The sequence below is a fragment of the Neofelis nebulosa genome, chromosome 9 (genome assembly GCF_028018385.1).
Source record: "Neofelis nebulosa isolate mNeoNeb1 chromosome 9, mNeoNeb1.pri, whole genome shotgun sequence".
NCBI classification, from domain to species: Eukaryota; Metazoa; Chordata; class Mammalia; order Carnivora; family Felidae; genus Neofelis; species Neofelis nebulosa.
Genome location: NC_080790.1, coordinates 114804420 through 114816522, shown reverse-complemented (window position 1 = coordinate 114816522; position 12103 = coordinate 114804420). Strand labels below are relative to the sequence as shown.

General features: G+C 44.2%; 1 protein-coding gene across 3 annotated transcripts in view; it reads right to left on the bottom strand.

Annotated features, from left to right (window-relative positions):
• The window catches only part of TTLL9 (tubulin tyrosine ligase like 9), a 43010-nt gene extending 33892 nt beyond the window's left edge, over positions 1-9118 (bottom strand). For all 3 annotated transcript variants that reach the window (XM_058685226.1, XM_058685227.1, XM_058685228.1), the window contains exons 1-2: positions 9046-9118; positions 5860-5903 (exon numbers count right to left, since the gene is read on the bottom strand). In XM_058685226.1, coding sequence (XP_058541209.1) covers positions 5860-5903; positions 9046-9060 — 59 coding nt within the window. In that variant the 5' untranslated portion in view covers positions 9061-9118. The remainder of the gene's footprint in view (positions 1-5859; positions 5904-9045) is intronic.
• Positions 9119-12103: the final 2985 nt, after the last annotated feature.

Here is a 12103-nt window from a genome sequence, read left to right as displayed (position 1 = left end):
TATCTTGACTGTATGGATGTCAGTATCCTGGTTGTGATACCGCATTATAGTTGTATTCTCTGTTACCATTGGAGAAAACCAAATACAGGGCACATGGTAACTCACTATATTATTTCTTATACTTTTTTTTTTTTTTTTAAGTAGGCTCCTCACCCAACATGAGGCTTGAACTCACAACCCTGAGATCAAGAGTCACATGCTTTACCAACTGAGCCAGCCAGGCACCCCTCACTATATTATTTCTTATAACTGCATATAAATCTACAATTATCTCAAAGTAACTATTTAATTAAAAAAATTAGCACATCATTAGAAGTCTGGATAATGGCTACCTTTGTGGGGGAATGATAGAAAGAGAGCATGAGTGGGGTTTCTGGAGTGTTGGTGATGTTCTGATTCCTGATATGTGGGTGTATTAAGTTGACGAAAATTCACTGAGCTATAAACTTACGACACATGCACCTTTCTGTATATACAACAGAACTCTGTAACAAAATACACCACGAATAAAGCTTAAAGGACTGGTTACAGATTAAGACAAAATATTTGTAATGCTTACAATCTGTAAGACATTTGGACCAAGTACAGAATGAGCTTCGACGAATCATTTTTAAAAAGACAAAAATGGGGCGCCTGGGTGGCGCAGTCGGTTAAGCGTCCGACTTCAGCCAGGTCACGATCTCGCGGTCCGTGAGTTCGAGCCCCGCGTCAGGCTCTGGGCCGATGGCTCGGAGCCTGGAGCCTGTTTCCGATTCTGTGTCTCCCTCTCTCTCTGCCCCTCCCCCGTTCATGCTCTGTCTCTCTCTGTCCCAAAAATAAATAAAAAATGTTGAAAAAAAAATTTTTAAAAATAAAAAGACAAAAATGCCTAAAGGATTGAACAGGCAATTCATAGCAGGGGAAACATACCAGTAAGCACGAGAAAAGATTCTCAACCTTCCCGACAATCAAGTAAACGCAAATTAAAATATCGCAGGTTATAGTGGAAGAGGATGCGAAAGACTCTCAGTCCTACTGAAGCAGGGAGGGGGAAAATGTGCAAACTAAACAGCACACTTGACTATGGGGCTAGTGGGGAGCAACGGACAAAAGAAAACCTGAACTGATTCCAGAGAGAAAAAAGCCCTTAGCGGGGAGCAGAGAGCTATAGCAGGTGTCCAGGTCTGGGGGGGCGTCTGAGTTTGGGCAAGGGGAGGAACGAGCCAGCCACAGAGAAGCAGTCACCAGGAGAAAGCAGCTGTGCTTGGACAAGAGGGAGGGCGGCCAAACAAATCAAAATCTGGAAGAGTCCCATTCGGAAACCAAAGCAGACCGAACCGAACCAAAACAACATTGCGGCAAATTTGCTTAAGAAAGAAACAGTAGAGAACGTAGTAAAGCAGAGAGAAAACCCATACTCCTGCACAATGATGTGGTGTGGGCATTCTGGCAGCCCTGCCAGATTGAATCCAAAAATGAACCAAAAAACAACCCACAAACAAACAAATACACAAACACTGAACTGTAGTTCAACCCCCTTCCGGGGCAAAGGCTCAAAATGGCAGTACAGGAGGTTGGGCTTGGGGCCAACTCACTGTAATTAAAGCTTTGGCCCAACCCATGTTCCACTCAGCTTTAGGAGGAATCAAATGATCGGCCCCTAACCCTAAGTAGTGGTCAGAAGAAAGGGCTTACGGTCTCTGTGGAGTGGAAAACAAAGGCAAAAGAAAAAAAAAAAAGTTAAATTTCTTTACAACTTATAGCACATTGACAAGTCCTTGAGACAGAGTGACCTTCCTCCAGAAACTCGACTGCCTCCATGTTAATACTTTGCTAGAGATAAAAGGCAACCTTAGCTTGACATTAGCCTGACCTCTAGGATCCTGTAAAGAAAATCCCTTATCTCTACCTCTCCCCCTGCCCTCCGTAACCAAGATATATGTTAGCAATCGTCCTCCAAACACATGGCCCACTGACATCCACCTGAAGGGTCTCATGACTAAGGTTTTACTAGACCGTTGTAAATGACTGTATCCTAACAACAGCTAGCCCCTCGAGGTCCTGGAAACCTTGCTTCCAAATTCCTTAGAGACTTACGTTATCCTAAACCCAATATAATCAGCCACTCCTCACAACCCCAGTGCATCTGTTGTTGTTTTTTTTTAATTTTTAATGTTTATTTATATTTGAGAGAGAGAGAGGGAGAGAGAGTATAAGTGGGGGAGGGGCAGAAAGAAAGGGAGACACAGACTCCAAAGCAAGCTCCAGGCTCTGAGCTGTCAGCATAGAGCCTGATGTGGGGCTCGAACCTACAAACCCTGAGATCATGGCCTGAGCCAAAGTCAGATGCTTAATTGACTGAGCCACCCCAGGCGCTCCCTGTGCAGCTCTTCCTGCCCATAGATCCTGTCTGCATGCCTTAATAAACCACCTTTTTGCACCAAAGATGTCTCAAGAATTCCTTCTTGACTGTTAGCTCCTAAACCCTAACATTTTCACATCATCTGGAAAATCAATCAATTGATCTCTCTTTCTACTCACATATCCATTTTGGTACATCTGAATCTCCATCAGGGATAATTTTCCTTGACCCTGAAGCACCTTCTTTAGTGTTTAAATACATGGCAAAGAGTCAGAGCACCTGGGTGGCCAGTCGGTTGAGCATCTGACTTCGGCTCAGGTCATGATCTCATGGTTCATGGGTTCGAGCCCTGCATCAAGCTCTGTGCTGACAGCTCGGAGCCTGGAACCTGCATCGGATTCTGTGTGTCTCTCTCTCTCTGCCCCTCCCCCACTCGTGCTCTGTGTGTGTCTCTCTCTCAAAAAGAAACATTAACAATTTTTTTTTAAATACATGACAAAAATAACAGCACAAAGGACCAGAGGGGAGTAAACAGAGCAAGCTGTTCTAAGGTTCTTCCATTGTGCACAAAGTGGTATAATTACTGATTCACAGTAGACGGTGATGAGTTAAGGATGCGTATTGTAATTCCCTAAAACAGCAGTTCTTGGTGGGTCGTCCAAGTAGTCCTCAGGGTCTCCGAGTCTCTTCCAGAGGTACACAAAGTCCTCCCTTTTCCAACTACATACATTTGTGAGGCTGGATTTCCTTCCTCTTCTTCAACCAAAACAACATATCACAACAGATTGAATCCAGAAGGTTCAGGAAGCCAAATGTTGTCTATTAAGCCAGACATTTAAGAAATACACAAAGATGTGCAAACATTTACTACTCATCATAATAAATTTGGAGGAGGGAGAATACGGTTATAGTTCGTAAAAATGCATCATTTACACTACCAGGTAATGAGTCCGTTATTGCTTTCTAAATGAATTAATAAAATTTTTTAAATGTATCGTTTTAAATTTCTAATTTTTGAAGTGTTTATGATAAAAGTTGACAAGAGTCCATAATAATTTTGAAGTAGAAAATTTGAGCTCAAATTTTAAGAACCCCTGCTATAAAGTAGTAAAGTAAGGAGTATTTAAACATTAATCCAAAACAATGAAGAGACCCAATGTTAATATCCATCAGGTCGGGGGAAATGTTTAAAATCAGACAAATACCAAGCGTTCACAAGAATGTAGAGAAATGACAATTATCCTATAATGCTGATGGAACTGTAAATCGGATAAATCTTTAGAGAGCAATCTGGCAGATTGAAACTGTCAGTTACTATTCAGGCACATTAGACTGGCAAAAACCTAGACGTCCAAGTTCGGCAACAATGTGCTAAAATGGAAACTCTTCCTGTACTGGTAGAAGGAACTCTGGAGAACCACATGGCAGTATTTAGTGAAACTGAACTTGCACATAGTCTATGGCCAGCAATTCCATCCTAGCTCTATACCCTAGATAGATACCCTAGGCATTATATGTACACGGATGTTCGTTTGTAATTATTACTATTTTGTACGGAAATAACCTGCAGCACACGGTTGGTGGCCCACCCTTGTCCCTTGGACATTCTCCATTCCTGTGCACGCAGTCAGCTCAACCAGTGCTTAAAGCAGGTCCCAAGTGCCCTTCCCACACCAGCATACAACTAATGACGACTGGAGTTGATGGGTAAGGCCTCCAGTTCCTCAAAACTCAGTGGGGACGAGTCTGCAGTATTCTGTACTATCTCCTAGGAATCCCCAGTAGGACTGAGCCCCACTGGCCCACCACAATAACCTGTCTGTAATGCCCCGTTTATTGGTTTCCTTCCCTTGGATGCCTTGCAACCCCTCTGCCCTGCCAATGCTTACTGAAATCACCTTCCAACTTTCCAAATAAACGACTTGCTCACACACCCTTGTCTCAGGGTGTGCTTTCTAATTCTAATTCAATTCTAAGGCCCAGCCAGAAGGCCTCTCAACAGGAAGCAGATAAATGACTTGTGGCTTACAATGGAACACAGATAGTAGTCAAAATGCATCCAGAGCTACGTGCACCAACGTGGATAAATACTGAAAATAGAATTTTGTGTGACAAAAGCAGGGTGCAGAATAATAACACGATAACGTCACTTATGTAACTTATATTCCTAACCATTCATGCTGCTAAGGGTGTCCAGGCGACACGATTCTGGTAAGATAAAAACATAAGATGGCTAAAGAGGGTGGGTTCCTGGAAAGCACTGGTTCTTTTGATGAAAATAAAGAAAGATGGGGCACCTAGGTGGCTCAGTCGGTTAAGCAACCAAACCTTGGTTTTAGCTCAGGTCATGATCTCAGTTTCACGAGTCCAAGCCCCACATCGGGCTCTGTGCTGGTAGCACAGAGCCTGCTTTGGATTCTCTCTCTCTCTCCCTCTCTCTCTCTCTCTGCCCCTCCCCTGTTCACGCTGTTTCGGTCTCTCTCAAAAACAAATAAACCTTAAAAATAAAAAAAGAAAGAAAGAAAGAAAGGAATGTGGCTTGAGACTTCCCTTGCCACTCCTTCCCACCTTGATCATGACATGAAGGCTGGAGCTGTAGCAGCCACTTAGTGTCCAGAGGGAAAAGGTCGAGGCAATCACAGAGACGCTAGCTCTGAGAGCGTTGAACCACTCTGCACCCGCCCTCTTGACTCTTCGTTATATGAGGAAAGCAAATATAATTGTTTAAAGCTACTATTAGTTGGGTTTCCTGTTACTTGTAGCTAAACACATTTCTAATTGGTGCCTGACCCAATAAAATAGACCCTGTTAACTGAAGTGCCCTTTTTTGGCTGGGGTGGGAGTGGCTGTGTAAATTTAGGGTCAGGACCCAGACTAGAGCTGAGCTGCTCTGTGGAAGAGAGTAAGAGATTTGAAATTGGTGGCAAAGTTCTCTCAGTAGGTAGAGAAAGAAGGCAAAGTCGATGGGCGCTGCACGAGAGGTGGGGTCAGAGACCACACACACCCTCCTCAGTGGTGACATGGCCAGATGTGACTTTAGAAAGAATAGAAATACCTAATGAAACAGAAGTATCGAAAATATGCGCCACGGCGTGTGTGGTGTAACTTCTAACTTCTCACGAAAAACCTCCAGCGAAGTCCACACCGCTCCCTCCTGCTTTGGGCATCGTGGGCCCTGGAGCCCAACAAGCTCTGCCACTAACTGATCCTACAGGCTTCAGCAAGTTACCTACTTAGCCTCTCTGGGCTTCAGTTTCCCCATCTATAAAATGGACACAATAGCAGTATCTACTTCAAAGGACTGTGGCAAAGATTCAAAGAGATAAAACAACTAGCCTGGCACATGGTAAGTGCTCAGTGATTGTTTGTTATTATCATTGTCATTACTGAAGCAAAGAAGGGGGGTGGAGAGATGGGAAAAGGGAAGGAAGGAAGGAAAGAAGGGAGGGAGGGGGGTGGGAGGGAGGAGAGAGGAGGAATTTAGTTCTGCGTTTATTAGATTGCGTGGGACCACTCACCGCTCTTTTCCCTTTGATAATCCATGGCCCTTGTAATTTTGATTCTGTAATGAGAAAAGGAAAGTGATGTAACTGGTTCTGTATATCCACACTGCCTTCCCAGCTCAACTTACCGCAGATCTTAAAATGCTGAAACCATCCGATGCAGTATCGCCCAATGCTGAGACAAGAAGGACCTGCCTGGCCAAGTTCACGTTGGTCAATATGTGCCCAGCAACTTGGTCCTTGGGATAAATCCTCAGGTATTCAAGGGCCCACCTCATAGGATTGTTCCACAAGCATGACCAGTAGAGTGAACACCTAGTTTTCAGCACTCCAAAGGTCCAACCCCAGTTTTGAGGGCTGAGTTTTAAGGGCTGAGCTCAGCAGGCTCTGTGAGAAGGAGCTGAAACATGTTTGATTAGATCCATGATCCAGGAGTGGACTGAGTCAAAGGCTCGGAGCAAAGTTAATCTCTTGCATCCAAAATGGGCCTTTCAAATCCTCAAAGCAGAGTGGGTATTATTTTGCTTCTACCACGTCTAAAACAGTTTGGCCTTCAGTCCTGGCAAGACTGATCCCTAACGGCAGGTATGAGAAAGAAATCAAAATTGGTCGTGTGCAGGATGACTTCTGTAGCTTAGACAGACTTGTCATCTGCATTTGTTTTCTATTACTGTATAACAAATTACCACTAACTTAGTGGCTTAAAACAGCATAAATTTATGTCTTGCAGTTTCCGCTGGCCAGGAGTAGCTTAGCTGGATCCTCTGCCCAGGTCTCACAGGGCTACAGCCAAGGTGATGGCCTGCGTTATGTTTCTCATCCAGGGCTCAGGGTCCTTTTCCCAGACCATCCAGATTGTTCTCAGAATTCAGTTGCTTGGGGCTGCAGGACTGAGGTCTCTGTTTACTTGCTAGCTGTCGACTGGAGTCTGCTCTCAGCAACTAGAGGCCACGCAGTTCCTTTCAACATAACCCCCTAGGCAGTTCACAACATGGATGTTTGCTTTCTTCCAGGCCAGCAGGAGCTCATTTCTCTGACTTCCAACCCTTTCCTCTCCAAGTCAGCCACGATAGAGTCCTATGCCATGCACAGTAACAATCACGGTAGTAACTATCCCATCAAATTCATAGACTCCACCCACACTCAAGGGGAGGGAATTACACAAGGTATGTCCATAAGGGGTGGGAATCTTGGGGGCCATCTAGAATTCTGCCTACCACACCATCATATCCCTCAGAGGGATAGGGACAGTGGAAAGGGATTGAGAGTACTGCTTTATGAAACAGACAGAAACTAGCCCCCCACAAAAGCAAATGAACTCTTATCTCAGTCATATACACAAGCCCCTCCAAGTACCCCAGGACTAGTCAGGTGTCCTACTCTTTTTTTATTTATTATATCTTTTATACTCTTTCATGTTTTCAGTTCTATTTTCCATCAGTTTATCCAGTTGCTCAGAGTATTTGGTTGTAAAACTTTTCCTTTCCTCACTGAATTACATTGACTCTTCTGTCAAAATTCAGTTGACTGTGTATATGTGGGTCTGTCTCTAGACTCCATCTTATTTGCTTATTTATCTACCCTTATGTCACCACCACACTGTCTTAATTACCATAGCTTTCTAGTAAATCTTGAAATCAAGTAGCATAGGTCCTCTAACTTTGCTTTTTTTCAAGATTGTCTTTGCAATTTGGGGTCATTTGCACTTCAATATAAATTTTAGAACCAGCTTGCTAATTTCTCCAAAAAAAGCATGTTGGGATTTTACTGGGATTGTATTGAATCTATAGATCATATTGAGAAGTGACATCATTATGTATTGAGTCTCCCAATCCCTGAATATGATCTATCTCTCCATTAATTTAGCTCTTCTTTAATTTCTGTCCACAATATTTTCTAGTTTTCAGTACAGAAGTCTTGGACTTGTTTAAATGTTTATTTATTTTGAGAGAGAGAGAAAGCACAAGCGAGGGAGGGCCAGAGAGAGAGAGGGAAAGGGAGAATCCTAAGCAGGCTCTGAGCTGTCAGTGCAGAGCCTGACTCAGGGCTCACAAACTGTGAAATCATGACCAGAGCTGAAACCAAGAGTTAGACACTTAACTAATTGAGTCACCTAGGCACCTCCATTGGACATTTTAAATTAAATTATTTCATAGGACTTTGATTTTGTAATGTTATTTTAATTTTTTTTTTGTTTTTTTGTTTTTTTTAGGTAGGCTTCACGCACAGCATGGAGCCCAGCTGTGGGCTTGAACTCATGACCCTGAGATCAAGACCTGAGTTGAAATTAAGAATAGAATGCTTAACTGTCTGAGCCACCCAGGTGCCCATGTGATGCTTTTTTAAATAGTACTTTTTACAATTTCATTTTCCAGTTATTTGATGATAGAATATTGTGATAGGCAGAATAATGATCCCCCAAAAGATGCCCATGTCCTAATATCCCAGAACCTGTAAATATGTTACATTGCAAAGGAAAACTAAAGTTGCAGACATAATCAACTGACTTTAAAATAGATTATCCTGGATTATCTGAGTGAGCCCAATGTAATCACTGGTTTTTTTGTTGTGAGATGGAATTTAAAGAACTGGGGTGCCATGCATGAGAGAACACGGGATAAGAAGCAGGCTGGTGGGGAGGAGGGTGGATTCTAGAGTAATTCATTTCCCTTCTTTGGGCCACATTTTCCCCACTTTAAAGTGTGGGGGGGGGGGGGCGCTGGCCTGTGCACTCCTAGAGGACAGGGACTTATGTGATTCACCTCTGTGTCCTCCTCACTGGTCAGCAGTGGGCTCGGTTTGGAGAAGCCATTGATTAGCGTTTGAGGATGAATGCATTACGAATGGATGGATAGGTAGGCAAACAGGAGGCGGGATGAATAGATCTCTAAGAGCTTTTCTAGGTTCTGAGGTTGCCCCCAGGGCCCCCGAAATCGCTGAGTACAGTTTAGAATCCCACATTTTCGTAGCTTTCCCGCCAGCAAGCCCCGGCTGCGGACTCGCGCAGCATCTCGGGCGGCGGCGCGAGGCCAGCCAGGGCTTGAAGTCTTTTCTCTGAATTCATTTTCCTCCTCCTTGTCCGGCATCACTCCGCGGAGACTCCGTACAACCCCCCCCCCCCCCCCGAGTCTGAATCCCTCCGCGGCCTCCCTCCCTCTCTCTCGGGACGTTGAAAACATCTGGACCCCGTGGCACTCCTACCTTCGGGCGCGACATAATACGATTCCACAGGACCAGACCCAAACTGCCACCTCGCCGCGCCCGAGCCCCTGCGTCCCGTTGCCAAGGCGACAGAGGGTGTCCGGATCCGCCGTGCTGATTGGATGAGCCGAGGCGCCTCCTCTCCGCGCGATTGGTGCGCCTGACCCGGGGCGCGGGAAGCTCGCGCGCCCTAGAGGCCCAGATCCCCCTATTCCCCGGACTTTTCCCTCCCAGCCCGTAGCCTCCGCGACCCGGGGGCGCACCCGGCCGGAGACTGGCTGCCTTTCGCAGGCACTTACTGCGCCTCCTCCAGCTACGTTTCGCTTGACCTAAGAGCACCTAGCCTGAAAAGTGGCCAGTCTTTGGTAAATGCAACGGCACTGTTTCTTTACTCGGTGCCTAAGTCAGTCACCTTGTCGGTTGGTCAGTTGGCAACGTGGCCAGGCACTCCTGCTTTTGCTCAGCCACTCTCTCTAATTCTTAGGCACCAACTCGATGCCAGGAGTCACGTCAACGCCTGCTGACCAGTCTGCTAGTGCCTATCCATAACAATTCATTCTTGGCACTGCAGCTAAAGAGCATTAAAAAAAAAAATTTGTTTTTAATGTTTATTTTTGAGACTGAGCCAGAGACAGAATGCACGTCGGGGAGGGGCAGGCAGAGGGTGACACAGAATCTGAAGCGGGCTCCAGGCTCTGAGCCATCAGCACAGAGCCCAACAGGGGGCCCGAACTCAGGAACTGTGAGTTCATGACCCCAGCCAAAGTCAGATGCTTTACCCACTGAGCCACTCAGGCGCCCCTATAGAGCATTCTAGAACACGAATCCCATCGTGTCTCTACACTACATATAGCCTGAAGTAGCAATTTGTTTGCCATTGAACCCTGTATTGACTCCCTGCCTTTTCCTGCCTCACTTCTCCACTGTCTTGGGATCTATATACCAACCATAACTGATTAGAAACTGTTAAAAAAAATGTGTTGTTTGTTTTATAGCAACAAAATATAAGTTATGTAGGAATATATCTAATAAAATATATGCAAGATGCTTCATTAAACAACAAATTATTAAGCCTCTAGTCTTTCTTTTAATTTTAAGCCTCTAGTCTTATGGCATGCCTCATTCTTGACTCTGAGGATACAACAATGAACAAAACCAACAAGCAACTGCCCTTGTGGAGTGTATGTTCTCACAGGGAAAATTACAAAACATTGAAGGACATTAAAGAAAGCCTGAATAAATGGAGGAATATACCCTGTTCATGGACTGGAAAACTCAATATCAAAAAAATGTGTATTATCCCAAATTCAGTCAGGATTTTTGCGAAACCGTCTCAACCCAAGAGAGGCAAATATCAATGGAATAATAAGGGGATCCTAGAAACAGACACAGGTGTCTGTGTGCATGTGTGTGTGTGTGCATGTGTGCGTTTTAACTTGATGTGCAATAGAGGTGGCATCATAAGTCAGTGGGGAAAGGATGGGGAGCTCAGTACATAGCGTTGAGAAACTGGCTTTCTGTAGGAGTGAAAAACAGATGCCTAATTCAAGCAGGTTAAAGAATAAATATGGCAAACAAATACTTCAGGTTATTAGAAAATATACATATATATAATATTTTATGATGTCATGGTGGAGAAATATTTCTTAATAAAGCACAACTCAGCAGAAAAAATCTGTGACCCTCTCACAATCTAAACTGCCATACAACAAAAAAACATTGTAAGTTCAACTAAAAGACAAGCTACAGGGGCGCCTGGGTGGCTCAGTCGGTTAAGCGTCCGACTTTGGCTCAGGTCATGATCTCACGGTTTCATGAGTTCAAGCCCCATGTCGGGCTCTGCGCTGACAGTGCAGAGCCTGCTTGGGATTTGTTCTCTCTCCCTCTCTTTCTGCCCCTCCCCAACTAGCGCTCTCTCTCTCTCTCTCTCAAAAATAAATAAATAGAGGTAAAAAAAAAAAAAAAAAAAGACAAGCTACAGATGAGGAGGAAATATCTGCAACACATATAACAAAGGACCAGTACTCAAAGAACTACAAACTCTTAAGAAAAAGACTACTCTTACCTCACAAAAGAAAACTGGACAAAGTACATGAATAGAAAACTTTCAGCAGAAGAAACTCAAGTAACCAATAAGCAAATTGAGATATGTAAATCAAAACAATTATAAAATATTATTTTAAACACATCATCTAGATAAAAATAAGAACATTTAAAACAAATTTTTTAACGTTTATTTATTTTTGAGAGAGAGAGAGACGGAGCATGAGCGAGAGGAGAGGCAGAGAGAGAGGGAGACACAGAATTGGAAGTAGGCAGGCTTCAGGCTCCGAACTGTCAGCACAGAGCCCGATGTGGGGCTCGAACTCATGAACTGCGAGATCATGACCTGAGCTGAAGTTGGACACCTAACTGACTGAGTCACCCAGGCACTCCTAATGTCAAGTATTTTTAAGGATGTGTGGAAATCAAACCTTTATATGCTGTTGGTACAGTCACACTTTGGAAGGCCATTTGCAATATCTCATAAAGTTGAAAATGCACACAACTCACAACCTGATTCCACTACTGGACATGTATTCTAGAAGCTCTCTGAATACAGCTGCACAACCTGGGGACTATCACTTTGAGGCAAGACGTCATCCTTCCCTAAAGAAATTCTCATTCTTGTTCATAGGTTATATGTACAAGGATGTTTGTTGCAACATTCTTTTTTTTTTTTTTTAATTTTTTTTTTCAACATTTTTTATTTATTTTTGGGACAGAGAGAGACAGAGCATGAACGGGGGAGGGGCAGAGAGAGAGGGAGACACAGAATCGGAAACAGGCTCCAGGCTCCGAGCCATCAGCCCAGAGCCCGATGCGGGGCTCGAACTCACGGACCGCGAGATCGTGACCTGGCTGAAGTCGGACGCTTAACCGACTGCGCCACCCAGGCGCCCCTGCAACATTCTTTTTTTTTTTTTTTAATTTTTTTTTAACGTTTATTTATTTTTGAGACAGAGAGAGACAGAGCATGAATTGGGGAGGGGCAGAGAGAGAGGGAGACACAGAATCA